The following is a 16092-nucleotide window of genomic DNA, read 5'->3' as shown; positions in this document are numbered from 1 at the left end:
TGAACAATCCAAAAATCCAACCAGAAATCTATCACAAAGTACTTTTCTGATTTTGTATCTTATCTCGCAACGCAGACTCTAAAAAAATTCCTAGCTTAGAAAATGTTTTTTTTTTATATAATTAGTGTCAATTTGTGGGAACATAGCTTTCATTTATTTTTAAATTAAAGATCGGTGATTCACAGTAATGTCAGATGACTCGATTTGATTTCTTTTGTTACCTTTAGGACAAATTCAACCGTCATCACGTCACGGTCTCTACAGACGGATGATCTCATGGGTAAATTGTTCCAAAAATAGAGGGAGTGGTGGCCGTCTGGGTGTTAATTTGGATAGCGTGCGTTTTAATAGCGTGATATCAATCAGACTGGTTTGAACTTGAAGGCGGCCTGCTCAGGAAAAACAACCCAGAACAGAAGTTGTTGGTGTCTTCCTACAGCTGGAGATACAAAAACCTTACAGAGAGCCATGAACATAGCCCAGGAAATCATGGTCTGCTCTCTGACTGACAGCCAATTTAGAATGGCACAAATTCAAAACTCAATTCTGAGATGATAGATGACCATAATCAGAGATAAACTAAAACCAAAACCTTATGAAGAATCGTCATCACATCCCAAAAAATCATGGACTGCTCTCTACCCAGTCTGGAGGACATTGGTGACAACATTATTAAGGGCTCCGATCATCCCAGGCACCATCTTTTTGACCTGCTGCCCTCTTGTTGGTGCTACAGATCCCTGAGAACAAATATTAATTGGTTTCTCCCTAGGGCCAACACCAACATAAACAAGCACACACGACTGTGAATAAACAAACAAAAAATTATCTTGCCTATCTGGAAAAAATAAATAAATTCGTATTTCATTTCTCTACTCTTATGATGGAAATATGGCACTTAACAATGTCATTGCACTATTGTTCTGATGCACTTACAACGTGGGCAGTTCTACAAACACTACCAATCTATCCTAATATATATATTATATATATATATATATATATATATATATATATATATATATATATATATATATATATATATATATATATATATATATATATATATATATATATAGTTTATTGAAATTCTTCCATGACATATTTATGTTGTAGTTCCAGATCTAATCTTATTGTAAACAATCTCACTATGTTGTTATCAATGGCAATAAAGACATATTTAATTATTTTTTTAATTATTATAATTCCCTACTCTACGGATTCCCCACAAAAAAATAAAATGATAAATATGTTAAATATGCTGCTTCTATGTAATCCCACAATTGTTCTTTTATGACATGTTCATCCTGGGGTGCCACGTATAATCTCTGACTAGCTCGGCACAGGAAATCGCAATCAGAGGTGACGTCGTGTCGCTTTAGAAATAAATCAGCCGGCGCAAAGAAACGGGCATAAAGTAAACCAACATGCTGCTATGCTGAGAGCGTAGCAAATGTGTTTGGAGGAGCTGCCGCTTAATCTCAACATTTACCCGAGCACGGTCGTGGTAGACACAACAAGATAAGAGAATGTGGGACGAAATATTTTTCTCCTTTAGTGAGATGTTCTCACAGCGAGTGCAAAGATGGAGGGAGATTAAAAATGCTGATACAACGATACCTCGGCGACTCCAACCACTGTATTCGAACAAATCGGAGTTCAACAAAATCTGTACTCTACCAAAAACTTTGAGTGTTTTTTTTTTTGTTCGAACAGGAAATCGGAAATCGTACGCATCCGAACACAGCCGATCGCATTGCTTGGTGAGATGAGGCCATCTTGGTTATCTGGGTAGCGTCATTTGAGAACTGTCCACCTACTAGACTGAAAATTTAATTTTGATTGCTTGTATAACTTTTAGATTAGAAACTCTTTATTTTTTAAATGTTTGACAGTGATAAGTTTGTTACCATTTGATAAGATTTCATGGGATGCGAGTTCCATTGTCAGCATCGGCCAATTATGTTGCTGTTGTTTGATTTCGCCACCTTTTAGGCTGATCGTTTTTGTTTTTTTTGTATCGTTAAGATTTGATAAGGAGGATCTCAGAAGATGGCTTTTGAGCAAGGGATGAACTTTTCGTATCTGAGACCTCTTCTCTCGGTCCTCCTTGCAAGTTCAAAATCCATTCATTTCTTCTTGCCTTATTTTGATTGTGTACTAAAGTTTAGACTTACGGGTGGACTGCGTCATTTGAGGTGTCCTTATTGATGTTAAAAGTTAAATACTTTCTCTATTAAGCATGTGTTATGAAAAAAAAACAATTTGGTCACAGTTTGTTGAATTCAAAATTTTCATTAAAATGTTTTTTTGGTATGCCTGAACACATGTAATTCTAACAATTTATTTCTTATCAACCATTACGGGAGTCACATTAGACATTGTGTCAAACCAGTACCAAAATTTGACCTACATACACAATAAAGCCAATAACGACATAGGGTATTTAAGGCAACCAGTTGCAAGTTGTTTGCATCTTCTCAACGTGGGAGCCTCAAAACAATTGTAAAATGACCTGAAAACAAAGCTTGTGTAGGGGTCTGGTATGCCATCTTCCACCGCCATATAGGGCCATATAGGCTTGGAAATAAAACAGTGTCTAATCACCACAAACCTGTCCCCAATTACCCCAAGCCTTCAAAAGGACACTTTGGACAGCACCCGTTGTCATGTCATCATCATTTTCCACCATCAATATTATAATCACCTTTTCCACTTCTGTCCTGGTTTGTGAGGTTTGGCTTATTCTGGTTCAGACAGCCTTATTGTTATGTCTGACCATTTGTTTGTTACTTCGTACCAGTGTTTTGTTCTTAAATATCCTTTTTCGAGAACCCCAGCCTCCGCTTTTGCACTTGGATCCACTAGGAATCACAAATGGTTGTTCAATATTATTGTTTTGGGGGAAGGATACAAAAACTGTTAGTTTCTACAGTAAGAAAGTTAGCGAGGAAATGGAAGCACACGCGCGCAATTCTAGCTAAGGCCTGTAGAGAGGCGAAGGATAATGAGAACAGCTCCAAACATCTTAATTTTAATGTAAAATTAATATGATCTAATATTCATGTGAATTTTATTTGAAAATAATGGTTTGTTGACTTTTTTTCAGTCAAAGTCAAGCAGCAAAAGACTGATTGGAAGTGACAACGATGTTGATTTGAATTTAATTAATAGTTCAACGCCAACATTCTCTCCCCTTCATATCTGATCAGTAAGCACAGGTTGTATTTTGACATTAAACTGTTTTGAACAGGAGCCCAACACCTCATTTGGAAGATTTATGGATCATTTGGATGATGTATTAGACCTTGTCTCCCCTGGCGAATGCTTGTGCCGTTCTTGCCAGATTGTCAGTTTCTGTGAAAAGATCTTGAGAAGGGACACGTCGAGGCATGTTCCTGGCCTAACCTGCACCTGAAAATCCTCCGCGATGGATGCAAACCCCCAGTGAGCACAGAATAAGTTGGAAAAATTGTGTCCCAGTCATATTTTATGATGTTAGCATTGTTTATTAGCATTCACACACATGCTGCCGATACCTTAGAACAAGGACTAATGAGCTCAAAGACAACTAACTTCTCCAGGGCTATCACCACCCTAAACAAGGGAACAGTACCTTGCTCTCCAGTTTCCCTAAATGTATTCATCCATCCATTATCTGCACCTCAGTAGGGTTGCGGGGGCGCTGGAGCCCATCCCAGCTATCTTCGGGCAGGGGGCAGGGCACACCCTGATCTGGTTGCCAGCCAGTCGCAGGGCACAAAGGGACAGACAATTCGCTCGCTCATTCACACCTAGGGACAATTTGGACTGGCCAATTAACCTGATATGCATGTTTTGGGAATGTGGGAGGACACCGGAGTGCCTGGAGGAAACCCACGTAAGCACGGAGAGAACATGCAAACTCCACACAGGAGGTTTGATCTCACGACCTCAGGACTGTGCCGCACACGCACTAACCACAGCGCCGCCGTGCTGCCCTCCCTAAATGTAATTCACAATTCCCTGCTCTCTGGATCCCATCAAAATAAATAAATGCATATACGTAACTCTTAATTTGGAAATATGTTGCTGCTAATGTCATTGCACTATTTCTTATTGCAAAATTGTTCAGATGCCCCTATAACAATCTCCCTATCGATCCTAATATTTTTTTTGTCCTTGAAATTCTCAGATGACAAGTTTTTCCTGGAACGCCCTGTCTTAGCTCATATTAAATAATGTTCACTATGTTGTTGTAGATAACAAAGACGATTTTAAATTCAAAGATAGAGGACAAAAATCTGATAAATTGATTTCCTCGTTCACAGCCAGCAAAATGAAACTTTGACGTATATAGCCGTCGGTGGCATGGAAAGAGCGTGTTTTGAGATCAGCATCCAAAGCCGGCACAAATCGTGTTCCGGTTGAGTGGATTTAGTTAATTCCTGGCTGGAATGCAACTAAGCCAGGGGATAAGGACTAAGGAAACCAGCTCGCGACAACTCTCGCTCTTTGGCCTACCATCCACGTTCGTGTTCGTGTTTTTTGTTTATTGTCAATAAAGTGCATCTCCGTGATGGAAATTGAGGGGGGGGGAATAATGCAGCGCATAATGGGCCTCTGCAATGCAAACAGCAACGCCGCGAGCCCCGACGGCGGGAAATCAAACATCTGTTGTGGAGGATTGTTGAAGTGGACGCAGTATCGTTTTAATATACTATCAGTTTAAATATCTTGAGAAAAGATGCGACTTAACGGCGGCTCATCCTTCTAAAGCCGGGCTTAAAGAGGTTTTGTTGCCATTTCATGGTGAAGTTTAGTTTACAGTCTGCGACATTATATTCCTTCTCCTCTGCAATGAAGGAACAATATTATTGCTGGTGCTGTCTAATGAAAATGGTTTGGTCTCTTGTTTATCGTAGTAATGGATTATAATTGTCTTTTTGTCTTCATAACAATGTAGTAAACAGTGTTTATAATCAGATTATACATGACACGACAGTATAAACACATCAAAGACCAAATTAAGATGTGAACAAATGTTTGGATGAATAGGCAAACATTTACCAGGTAGTGCTTGGAGACTGGCCTATGCTGTGCGTCAGAACAATAGTGCAATGAGAAATATTTTTATGAAATTAGCAGCAACCTATTTCCAAAAACCAGTATGCATATTCATGTTTCTATACAGGACATGGTATTCTTTATCACAGTCTTGTGTGCTTGTTTAGGGTTGTTATGGCCCTGAGGAAGAAACTGTTACATCTTGTTTTAAGGGAAATGTAGTGTCAGCCAGAAGTCAGTAAGTCAAAGAGTTGGTGGCCAGTCGGGGATTCACGGTTTTGGAAAAACCCTAATTGCGATTTTTCAGACCAGTATTGCCATTTCAATGTGATATTTGATTTTAAAAGAAAAGTCCATTTTCTGTGCTAGTTTTTTTGTGTGTGAGCACTCAATCATGATGGCCTTCCTTAAACTTGGGAAACCAACACCCTCTTCTGGGGAGCTTTCTTAGGGTTGCCACAGGGTGGGAGTGTGGAGTAGCGTGTTGCATGGAAACTTTGCCTCGCCTTTATGGACTACTACCGTTAAAACTTGCCTCTTATTGACCAGCGTCCTTAAAACCCAAACTGTGACGATTCCGGTTGGCCTGACACTCCCTCACTTAAAAAACACAGGGGAAGAAACCTCTAACATGGAGGTATAGATCCTTGAAAGAACCGTAGTGTCTTGCAATGACACGATTGCAATACGTCGCGATATCGATTTGATTTCGGTTAATTGTGCAGCACTAGTGGCCGGAGGGAAAATTTTGTCCTCAAGAGTGAGCAGAGAGCTGCCAATGATTTTCTGGGCTGTATTGATAATTTTCTATTAGGTTCTCCCAGCATAGCGCACCGTGATGCAGAATGCTCTCCATTGTGGCTGTTTAGAAGCACACCAGCATGTTATGTTCTGTCCTGGACTCTGCCAAGTGTGTAGGAACATTTCAAGGAGGTTCCCCCGTAATGTGAGAAACAGACGCCCTGATTGGAAGATGCTAAGAAAAACAACAACAATCAGACAGCCTCCTTTTCACCGCCCCTCTTGCCAGTCAAAACACCTTTTCAGCCTCTATCAAGCCGTTCTTGAGTTTTCACTATCCTGTCAGGAGATAGTTGGAGTGTGCTCGCTCTACCATCTGGTCTTCAATCTGCCAGTCTGAGATGCACCGATATAGGCCCAGATGGACTTTATCAGAAGTAGACGCTTTCCTGAGTGCTTTTCAACCTATTTTCACTCATGTATTCCTGTGAAATATATTTGGGCCCTTTTTGTCGTCCTAAACCAGTGCTTGGCTTAAGGATCTTTCACACAATAGTCTGCAATAACGCTTAGGCGCTGATGCTGTCTCGCGAGCTGGCAATGTCCTCCAGACTGCGACATCTAGTGGTCAAATTATACACCAAGGCGAGACATTGATCTTTGATAGATTGTGCCCCCTCCTCTTTCCTCACCAGCAGTCAAAAGAATGCATTACAATACAATGTCCACCTTGTCTAAAACCCAATAAAAACACGCCCCCGATTTTACAAGATTCCGTGTGGAGTCACAATAACTTTCCTTCCGCTGACTTTTATTATGTTTTTCTTGAGCTAAGTACCTGTTTTGGTGGAACTGAGTTGGCCAGGGGCGCAGCCCCTTGGCCCGGACGGGGCGGAAGGGACGCTCACAGGAAATAAGAACTCGGACAACGTATTCCGTGTCTCTTTTGCATCGGTGACTTTTGGATGGCGCTCCTATTCGACGAAACGAGACCTTGATAGAGACCAAGTTGGTCTTAAAGAGATTGCATCATTTGGTTCATTAACATTCTGCAAAGCTTCCAAGATCATAAGTTGACAACAACCCGGTCCGGATGTCTGATTTTCTCATCACGAATCGGAACAAAAGCGCAAATCAGAATAACTAGCGTGTTCCCCCTCGGATTGTTTGTGCCAAGGCCTGGAAAGGCACTCAGCTTTCGGTGGCGTTCGCACTCGTACAAAACAAAATCTGCGATCGAGTCTTGCTGTTTGCTTACTTATCTCTTCCAAACTGCTCCCAAAGCATATCCAGATTTTTTTAACTTTTCAATCGAAGAGATTTTCAAGAGTAAGACAGAAGTAAAGAGAAGCTAATTAGTTTGTCCTAACATTTGCTGTCTGCTCTCGTTGACTTGCAGCTACTTGCAACTTCTTGCAACATCTTCCAGTCTTTTAGCTACTTGCAGATTTCATTTCAACTCTAAAGAGGAGATTTTAGCTTGAGCGATTAACACTTCACCTTGGCACTTAGCTGCTGATTACTGAAAAAGGACTAGGGCTCTATTTGTGGTTGTTTAGGTAGTTACATGTTTTTTCACGATTTGGGATTTTGGTACACTTTTTATTCATATTTTGAGGGTTTTTTGTGTTATAAATACACATTTTATAAGTATTCTAGGTATTTATGATTTAGGTACTCATTTTAATGATATTAGAGGCATTTATGTTTAGTTTAGTTAAGCATTTTATTCCTATTTTGACCATTTTGTAAAGAATAGTTATGCATTAAAATAAATCCCATGACTTCATATGTGAAAAAGTGTTTCACTACTCGATCGATTCAGCATACAAATACCTAGATATTACTGTTTTTCAAATGCACGGTAACACACAAGGGACGGAGACACAAGTCAAGAAAAAAAAAAAAGAATTTGGGTGAAACAAGATATCTGTTATGGCTACCGAAGCTCGTCGGTGTAGGTCGGGTGACGTGCACGCGCTCACAGGAAAGCAGTTCTCAAATGAATTGTGTGTTTGTGCTTTTGGCTGTATGTTGCTTCAAAGGAAGGATCCAGGTATGCCTTACTGCTGAACTCCCTCACCTGGTTGAGGAGATTCCTATCTGTCTGAGGATTGATGCTGCGCGCGCACATGCACGTGCACGACAGGTGAGCCCAATCTTGCCATTGCATGTCTGTACGTAGAAAAATTCGGGATGCAGACACACCTCTAGTGAAAATGTTTGAGGATGAACATATACACACCCGACTTCTGACAAATGCTGAGGAATTCTGTTATGTGCGCAATGCTGCACTAGGTGGACTCAGTGAGCACACAGGAAGTTCAAGGACATGAGCCAGGTTTTATAGAGCAGGTGGAATTTGCTTTATTCAAAATAAGAGCTTGGTGTTAAGTCCAGGTAAATAATGTACTGTATATTTTTAACTCTTGCATCTTAATCTTGAGCAGTGATTACATTAAAAGGTATTCAAGTTTGCAAGCCTCCCCAATATTATTTAGTGCATTGTTCTTTGACTACATTACCGTCCATGATAATGAGAATATTGTCATGATTTTTTTTTTCTTTTCTGTGATGCAATGCTAACAACAGTCATCTATTCTGGATTCAATACAAATCAACTGAAGTATTTTATTGTTTTCATTTTGCAGATTATACGACATTTTTAATTGCAAAGAATTATATTAACATTTATGTGTATTTATTTGGTGTTTTTGGTAATTATTGGGTTATGAAATTTTTAGTCATTGGTATTTTTTGACTACTCCGGGATTGTTTTGTATTCCGAATTTCTAACCCATTTATTATAAAACAAAATGCTAACTAATTATTCTTTACTTATTTCGATTTTTATTGATGATTAAAAATAGTTTTGTAGAAAGGATTTAACTGAATGTATAGCTTATGTTTAGTTTATTTTCAGTTTGCTTGAAAACCTATTTGAAAAATATGGTACTGTACAAAATGAAGTCAGGGTTTGCAAATTAATGAGAGTTAAAATGTGTTCAATACTGGGAAAACGAGTTGAAAATTAAATTAAATAAGGAAAAGAAATACTTAAAATGAGCAGGATTTTTAAATTATATATGCATAAATGGGACTGTCTCAGAAAATGAGAATATTGTGATCAAGTTATTTCTTTTCTGGAATGCAATTAGAAAACAAAAACGCCATGAATTCTGGATTTATTACAAATCTGCTAAAGTGTTCCGATTACTTTGTTGTTTTGATATTATTGATTATGGCTCACAGCCTACTATACTTTTTCATGATTTAAAGATGTGAATATTTAAGTTTTTCGCCATAATCAGCAATATTAAAACAATTGAACACTTTAGTTTATTTGTAATGAATGCAGGATATAAGACATTTTTGTATTTTGAGTTCATTGCAGAAAATAAAGAACTACCCTCTCATTTTCTCATGGTCCTGCAGTAGCCCTCAATGTGCACCTTTCCAAACTTAAGCCATGTTGTCAGGCCATGAACTAAACAGCGTTGCCAAGGTGACCACCTTCTTTGCTTGCTCTTGAAAGAGAAAAAAAAGTACGCAGTCTTTTTCTTGGACACGCCTGCATGATGTTAATGATTGCAGTGGGCGTGGCACAGTGCTAGGTGTATGAATTATTCATGAGCATGAATATTCAGCTTAAACTTGGATATTACATGAGGCTGGTGCGCTGTTGACTCTAGATGCCCGATGGAGGTCATGTTAGAGAGCTTTTGCACTAAGGGGGTGCTATATTCAAACAAGTGTGCACAAACACGAACGCGTGGCGAAAATACTAAGCGCAATGTCACCAGTTTGCAGATAAAACTTATCTTGAAGGCTTCAATGCAACATCCTTTTTGCATTCACTCCATCAGTTGCATTTTAAAGGGATAGTGTGTGTTATTTAACGACACCTGGTTTAAAAAAAAAACACTTCATTCATAAAATAAAACCAGTATTGATTTAAAATATAAGCACAATTTCACGAACTATCATATAAACATACATTTTTCAAAATACTAGTAGGTCGAGAAATTTGCATTTATTTTACATAAAATGAGCCCCACCTAAAAGGAGGTGACATAATTATCTGCCATCTTGCTGTTACGGGTATCCAATAACCTTAAATAGACTGGGCCAAAAAACGGTAAGGTGAAATGGTGTGTTTAGTGACTTTGAGTCCTCGTAGCTTGTATTCTTTCTTATGCTTTTTAGTACGTTGGTTGCAATACACCATACAGCGGCATCTAGTGGTTAAATAATACACACTGTCGTTTTAAAAAAGCTGTATGGTATTTGGAACTTTGGAACTCTCTGGAGCCATCTCCAGGCTTAAAGTCATGATTGCGGCCTTAGTCAGCTCCTGCATGATGCATGTGGAAGTATGTGCATTTCTTAGATGAGCTTGAATAAACTCTTATTTTTTCATCTCTCTTGGGTTTTGGGTTGAAGTTTGGACTCTACTGGAGGTAGGCATTTTCTTACGTTCACTTGTTTCATGCTCCCCTGAGAAATAGGAAAAAAACCTACAGGGACGAGCATGACGTCACTCTCCAGCACTTACCCTATTCCTTGAACCTAATGTGTTCCGCCCCGAACAGCTCTACTTAAAGTAAAATAAAAGCAGATAGTCGTGGGGGGAAATAAAGCAGAGGGGCTCTTTGAACGCTGTTGGAGAATATTAACACATATTTAATAAAGAATACATTTAACTTTCAACTTTTTAAGGACAAACGCGCACCCTACATTTAAGGAATTAAATGCAAAGAAAACACATATTTCTGTAGAAACAAAGTAAAAGCTGCTGCGATCGTGCGCTAAAGAGGCGAGGATATATAGTCACGGTTGTTAAAAAGCAGCCCCTCTATTTATAATCGGGCTGCATTATCCCCTTTGCTTCAACGCGGTTCTCCGATTGCAAAAATAAAATAAAATAAAATAAAATAAAATGAGAAGCGCAACTTACCGCAGACTGCGTCTGCTGCACGGCGGCGCACAGGGCGAGGAGAAGCAGGGGAACCGCGAACCGCGGAAGCTTCTTCGAACCTGGGCTCATCTCGGACGAATTTCGGGGGCGGGGGACTCGAAGAATGAAAAAAAAGTGTGCCCGATTAGTGGCGTGTCATGCCGGGCGATATTCTTGCTCCGGTTCCTGGCGTCGCTCCACCGGAGCTTGCTTGCTTCTTGCACACAAGCTGCAAAGATCGTCCTGGCTTTGGTATCGAGCGTCTCTGGTCCTCCCTCTCTGATTTGGCTCCAGAACCTGCCCCGGCCGGATCTACTTTCCGCTGCAAGTGCGGATTGATACTAAGCGCTCGCACCTTCGCACCAATAATGAATCTCCTCTTACTTTAATACATTTCTTGTAAGTTGTGACTAAAAGTCTCCTCTTTTCATGATATCCCACAAAATGAATCTTCGTGCTTTGCCTCTTATTCCAAAGTGAGAAAGTAATTAAATATAGCGGGACTCTGCAACGGCGGACGAATATCACTTGTTCTTTTGCGCACTTGCCCACGCCTGAGGCTCTACCAAAAAAAAGTCGACTGGAATAAAAGCTTGATTTTCTTTATGCGTCCCAGCACGTTGCATTCCTCTCTCGCTTAATATTGCCTATGTGATATTCTCTTAAGACAAACAAATTTAACTTATTAAGTGGAATAATTTGCTTCACTCTGATTTTTAAGCCACACGTCTCATCTCATCTCATCTCATCTCATCTCGTTAGCCGTACCGCTTATCCTCATTAGGGTCGCGGGGGGGCTGGAGCCCATCCCAGCCATCTCCTGGTTGCCAGCTAATCGCAGGGCACAGAGGGACAGACAACTCATTCGCTCATTCACACCTAGGGACAATTTTGGACCGTCCAATTCACCTGAAATGCATGTCTTTGGAATGTGGGAGGAAACCGGAGTGCCCGGAGGAAACCCACGCAAGCACGGGGAGAACATACAAACTCCGCACAGGAAGTCCGGAGCTGGATTTGAACCCACGACAGGTTCCCATGACATGAACTGTGCCGCACAAGCGCTAACCACTGCGCCACACGTGTCATTTTCAAATGCCCCGTGTCTATTTTGTACTTAACGATGCGTGCAAAATTATTCAATATTTATAACACTTTTCTCCAGGTATATTTTGTCTTAACTCATCTATTGGTTCCAAAATTACATACATTCCAACCTTTTGACATAAAAATGGATTTGATCGAAACACAACCCGTCTCCAGAATATTAGAATAACAACAAAATGTGCTTCTTTAAAATTGGAGGGGGCAAACTTTTATCAAAACGAAAGTCGAATGCAATCGTTGGAGCGGTTTATTGAAGCACAAAGAGTTAGTCTTGCTTCAAAATAAAGCAGTCATGGACTAAAATTCTAGTCGTGAGTCAAGATTTTGAGGAATGGTTTGAATTTAAAAAGGGCTATGCGTTTTTAAAGGCTGGGGAGCAGTAATCTAATGCATAAAGTGGTAGAGTTGGCGGGTCTGAAATGAAAACATTAAACCTCTACAGCTTAGTTTTTAGAACAGAGCATTCAATTCTGGGTACTGTTTTAATGGTAAAGTTTGGGCCCAAAATATTTTTGGGCACAAATAATGTCTCGAGAAAGATGTTGAGCGATGAATGCCACTCTACAATCAAAATATGAAGACTATATGAGACATTAGAAAAGATTCATGCGCAAATATTCACCCCAGAATATCAATGTTGACGAAAACGGGGTTCCATTGAGTGGCAGAATTCCGTGTATGTATAAAATAAAGTTTAGTCAAGTCCCAAAATTCTGTCAATGTGTGTGGTTTGAAGAAGCCATGCGGCCCTTAGTGTTGTATGCATATGTTCAGTGTTGCTTCTCGTGTCAATGCCACTTGCCGTTGTATATGTGCAAGGATACTTTGGGCTTCCATTTGTGCCAAAATGTTGCCGATATGTAGTTCAATGATGTCATGTGCCTCCTTGAACTGTGCATATGTCGAGTGTCGGTGCTCATTTTTATGTCAGCTGCGTTGTCCATGTGCATTTGTACTATGGGGTTCCATCATTGGCAACATGTCAGTTGCCGTTGTATATCTGCATAAATATCCTTAACATGTATGGCATACCATTAGTACGAAATATATATGTATCATGGCGTGTCTTCTATTCGGGTTGCATGTTGTTGCTGAGTGTATATGTCAATTGTCACTGCTCTTGTTGATGCGTTGCCGTTGAAGATGTACGTGCACAAGTACTACAAGGTTCCATTAGTGCCAAAATTATATTTTTGAATGAAGCGCCGTTTCATTAGTGCTGAAGTGTCGTGTGGCAATAGTTGGTGTTGTGTGTTGTTGCTGTATGCATGGTTAGTGTCATGGCTTGTGTCGACGTTAAAAAGTGCACATGTCGCGTGTCAATGTACGTATGTGTCGTGTAACTAGTGCACAATTAAATGCAGGTTAACATCAACGAGAGCAGAAAACACACAACACCGACGGACGCCACAGGACATTGTTAAACTAGACATTACTACTGTTAAAAGAAAATAACTCTGAAATTGTTTAATTGATGTTGAAAATGTCAGGAAAAAATGTTAAAACGTCATATCGTCACGTCATATTGTCAGATATAAAAAAATTGTGAATATGCTTGATGGCTGTTGAGATTGTCGTGTTTGTTTTGCTGCAGTTGGTGTCGGTGGATTTGTTCAGACCGAGGACAATCGACTTTGGCCTGGACGGATCTATTGACACTAACAAAGATGTTATATAATGAAATTGTGAATATGCTTGATTGCTAATAAGATTTTCGAGAAGGTTTGTTCAAACCTCACTTTGTGTTTGCTGTTAAAAACGTCATATTGGAATATAATATTGTGAATGTGCTTAATTGCTGTTGAGATTGTCATGATTGTTTTCTGTTTTTAGTGTCAATAAATTTGTTCAAACCAAAAAAAAAACTAGACATTGGCAAAACTTTGGAACCAATAGATCATTGTTTTTTATATATAGACATAATTTTGTCAATAAGAGAACAACGCAGTACACGCGCACATATACAACGGCAGCTGACTTATGCACACAGCGATCCCAGAATGTTGGTAGTAATAGAACGTAAATGTATGTATGGACAGAATTTTGCACTAATGGAACACCTTACTTCAAAAAAACACTACAGTTTTTAATGAGGAATTATGCATCCTAAATGCTCCGTTTGCCATCCATGTCATAAGGAGATTTTGCTGCGTGAGTGCGCGTAGGTTCTTTTGAAGCTTCAGCTTGAAAAAAAAACGAGAAAAAAACCCGAAAAGAATCTTTGCAGGAGAAACGGCAACTACATGTGCTTGGCCCCTCCCATTGCGCCAGGCTGGGGGGCGGCAGCGCTGCAGAGTTGAAGCGCAACAGCCGGGAGAGCGCAGCAGCGACTTCGCCGCTGTGGAACTTTGGTGAGTTTGGAACCCTCCGAAAAAAAATGAATAAAAATATGAAGGGGATCCCCATTTCCTCGGCTGCAGACGCTTTAAAAAAAGTGTGTTTCTGTGACTGCTAGATGACTTTGGAGCTGTTGTTGCAAGTGCTTGGTTGCAGCTGAACACTCGGGAGTCCGTTCTCAACCTGCGCCCCAGCGGACCACGATGAAGCTCCTGTGAGTGGGCTTTTACGCGCGCTTCTTGCGTGGTTTCTTACCCCTTAAGACCTCCCAAAACCTCTTATGGTTTTTCTTGCAGGGTTTGCGTGGTGGCAGTCGTCGTGGCGGCGAGAGTGACACAAGCAGTAAGTGAATTTTGGTTACCAGTCCTACAGTCAGCGCGCTTTCAGTTTTATACACTAGCTTGTTTATTCGTTCGTGACGCGCGTGGAAATGTTTATTGTTGTCGTCTAGCGAAATTGTACACTCGCTCTTTGAATGCTTTCACTTTTGGCTTCTGCTCCTTTCCATTCCATTGCATCCTGCCGTGGAGGAAAGGGGGAAATGCAGTCGTATTTTGAAAGGGAAAAAACTCAATTTGAGCAAACTCTTAAAGGAACAGTGTGTATTTTTTGACCACTAGATGTCGCGGTATTGTGTTGTGCAAATGAAAACAAGCGATAGAAAAGCACAAGGAAGGATAAGAAACTTCGGAGACTCAGTGACCAAAATGGAAGCATTTTTCTTTAAAGGGACAGCGTGTATTATTAAGCACCACCTAGCCTTAAAAAGATGTAATTAATTTTATATTGATTTAAACCACCTTTGTCAAACTCATGGCCTGTGGGCCAAATGTGGCCCACCACTTAATTCTATGTGGCCCGCCACCTCATCCTATGAGGCTCACGAGAGCTAGAAATATCTGAGCCTCAAAAACCAGGCCAAGAGTCCTCTGACCCAAAACATTACATACATTTCCCACCATACCTGTCAACTACAATACCCCTTAAAGTGATGGCTCAGCATATTTTTTTTCTAAAATAACTAAAAAAAAAAAAAAAATCAATTAGTCCCCGGCCTCCCAAATTCATCCAAGTAAACCCAAAATAGTTTAAAAAAAAACATCTTTGTGATCACTAAAAGCACATTCAATTAATAACTGAACATAAAAAATACAATAATAAGACAAATGCGATGATAATAAAATAAACTTAGAGCCCCGGTCTCTAGTAGTGACATCTGGAAAATCTCATAGTTTGGATTTTCTCTTTCATATCTGTCATTTCTTAGCGTGAAATACATATAATATGTCAAATTTTCTTAGCTCAGGTAGCTTGTATGTCAAGGCACTACTGTGTATTTTCTTAACATATTTTATATGTGTGGTGAATTTTTTTTCTGTAATGTTGATGACTTGATTAATGAATGCATTTAAAGTTACATGACATGAAGTAGTAGTTACATTGATCTTGAATATCAATAACATTTAATTAGATTTAAAAGTTACATCAAGCCTTTTGAGGACAGCCATTACGCTGATGTGGCCCGGTGAGAATGAGTTTGATAACCCTGATTTAAATACTTAGCAAAAAAACATAAACCACCATATGAACATGAATTTTGTAAAAATACTCTTAGGTTGAGAATTTTGCATTTATTTTACATAACATGAGCCTCACCTAGAGGGAGCTGACATCATTGTCAGCCATCTTGCTGCTACATGTACCCGTAGGTACCCATAAATAGCATTTAATGTTTTTTTTTTTTTTTTTTTTTTTTTTTTAAATGAATTAAGTTATCCTTTATCATGAACAGGTGCTTAACAATACACGCTGTCCCTTTAAATGAGCTCAGTATACTTTTCATAAATGTATGTGTTTGGAAGAAGTACTTTTAAATGCTTAGGCTTATTTGCAAGGCAAACCCC

The 16092-nt window shown here is 39.6% G+C and overlaps 2 protein-coding genes across 4 annotated transcripts in view; one reads left to right on the top strand and one right to left on the bottom strand.

Moving 5' to 3' along the window:
• Window positions 1-10998, bottom strand: part of col4a5 (collagen, type IV, alpha 5 (Alport syndrome)) — a 54468-nt gene extending 43470 nt beyond the window's left edge. Inside the window, exon 1 of the mRNA XM_088346642.1 lies at window positions 10745-10998. Coding sequence (XP_088202768.1) covers window positions 10745-10834 — 90 coding nt within the window. The 5' untranslated portion in view covers window positions 10835-10998. The remainder of the gene's footprint in view (window positions 1-10744) is intronic.
• A 3114-nt stretch (window positions 10999-14112) lies between these two features.
• Window positions 14113-16092, top strand: part of col4a6 (collagen, type IV, alpha 6) — a 104160-nt gene continuing 102180 nt past the window's right edge. For all 3 annotated transcript variants that reach the window (XM_088346975.1, XM_088346974.1, XM_088346973.1), the window contains exons 1-3: window positions 14113-14202; window positions 14307-14402; window positions 14485-14530. In XM_088346975.1, coding sequence (XP_088203101.1) covers window positions 14392-14402; window positions 14485-14530 — 57 coding nt within the window. In that variant the 5' untranslated portion in view covers window positions 14113-14202; window positions 14307-14391. The remainder of the gene's footprint in view (window positions 14203-14306; window positions 14403-14484; window positions 14531-16092) is intronic.

This window comes from Urocampus carinirostris, chromosome 11, assembly GCF_059441175.1.
Source record: "Urocampus carinirostris isolate Australia breed hairy pipefish chromosome 11, RoL_Ucar_1.0, whole genome shotgun sequence".
NCBI classification, from domain to species: Eukaryota; Metazoa; Chordata; class Actinopteri; order Syngnathiformes; family Syngnathidae; genus Urocampus; species Urocampus carinirostris.
This window is presented reverse-complemented; position numbering and strand designations above follow the sequence as displayed.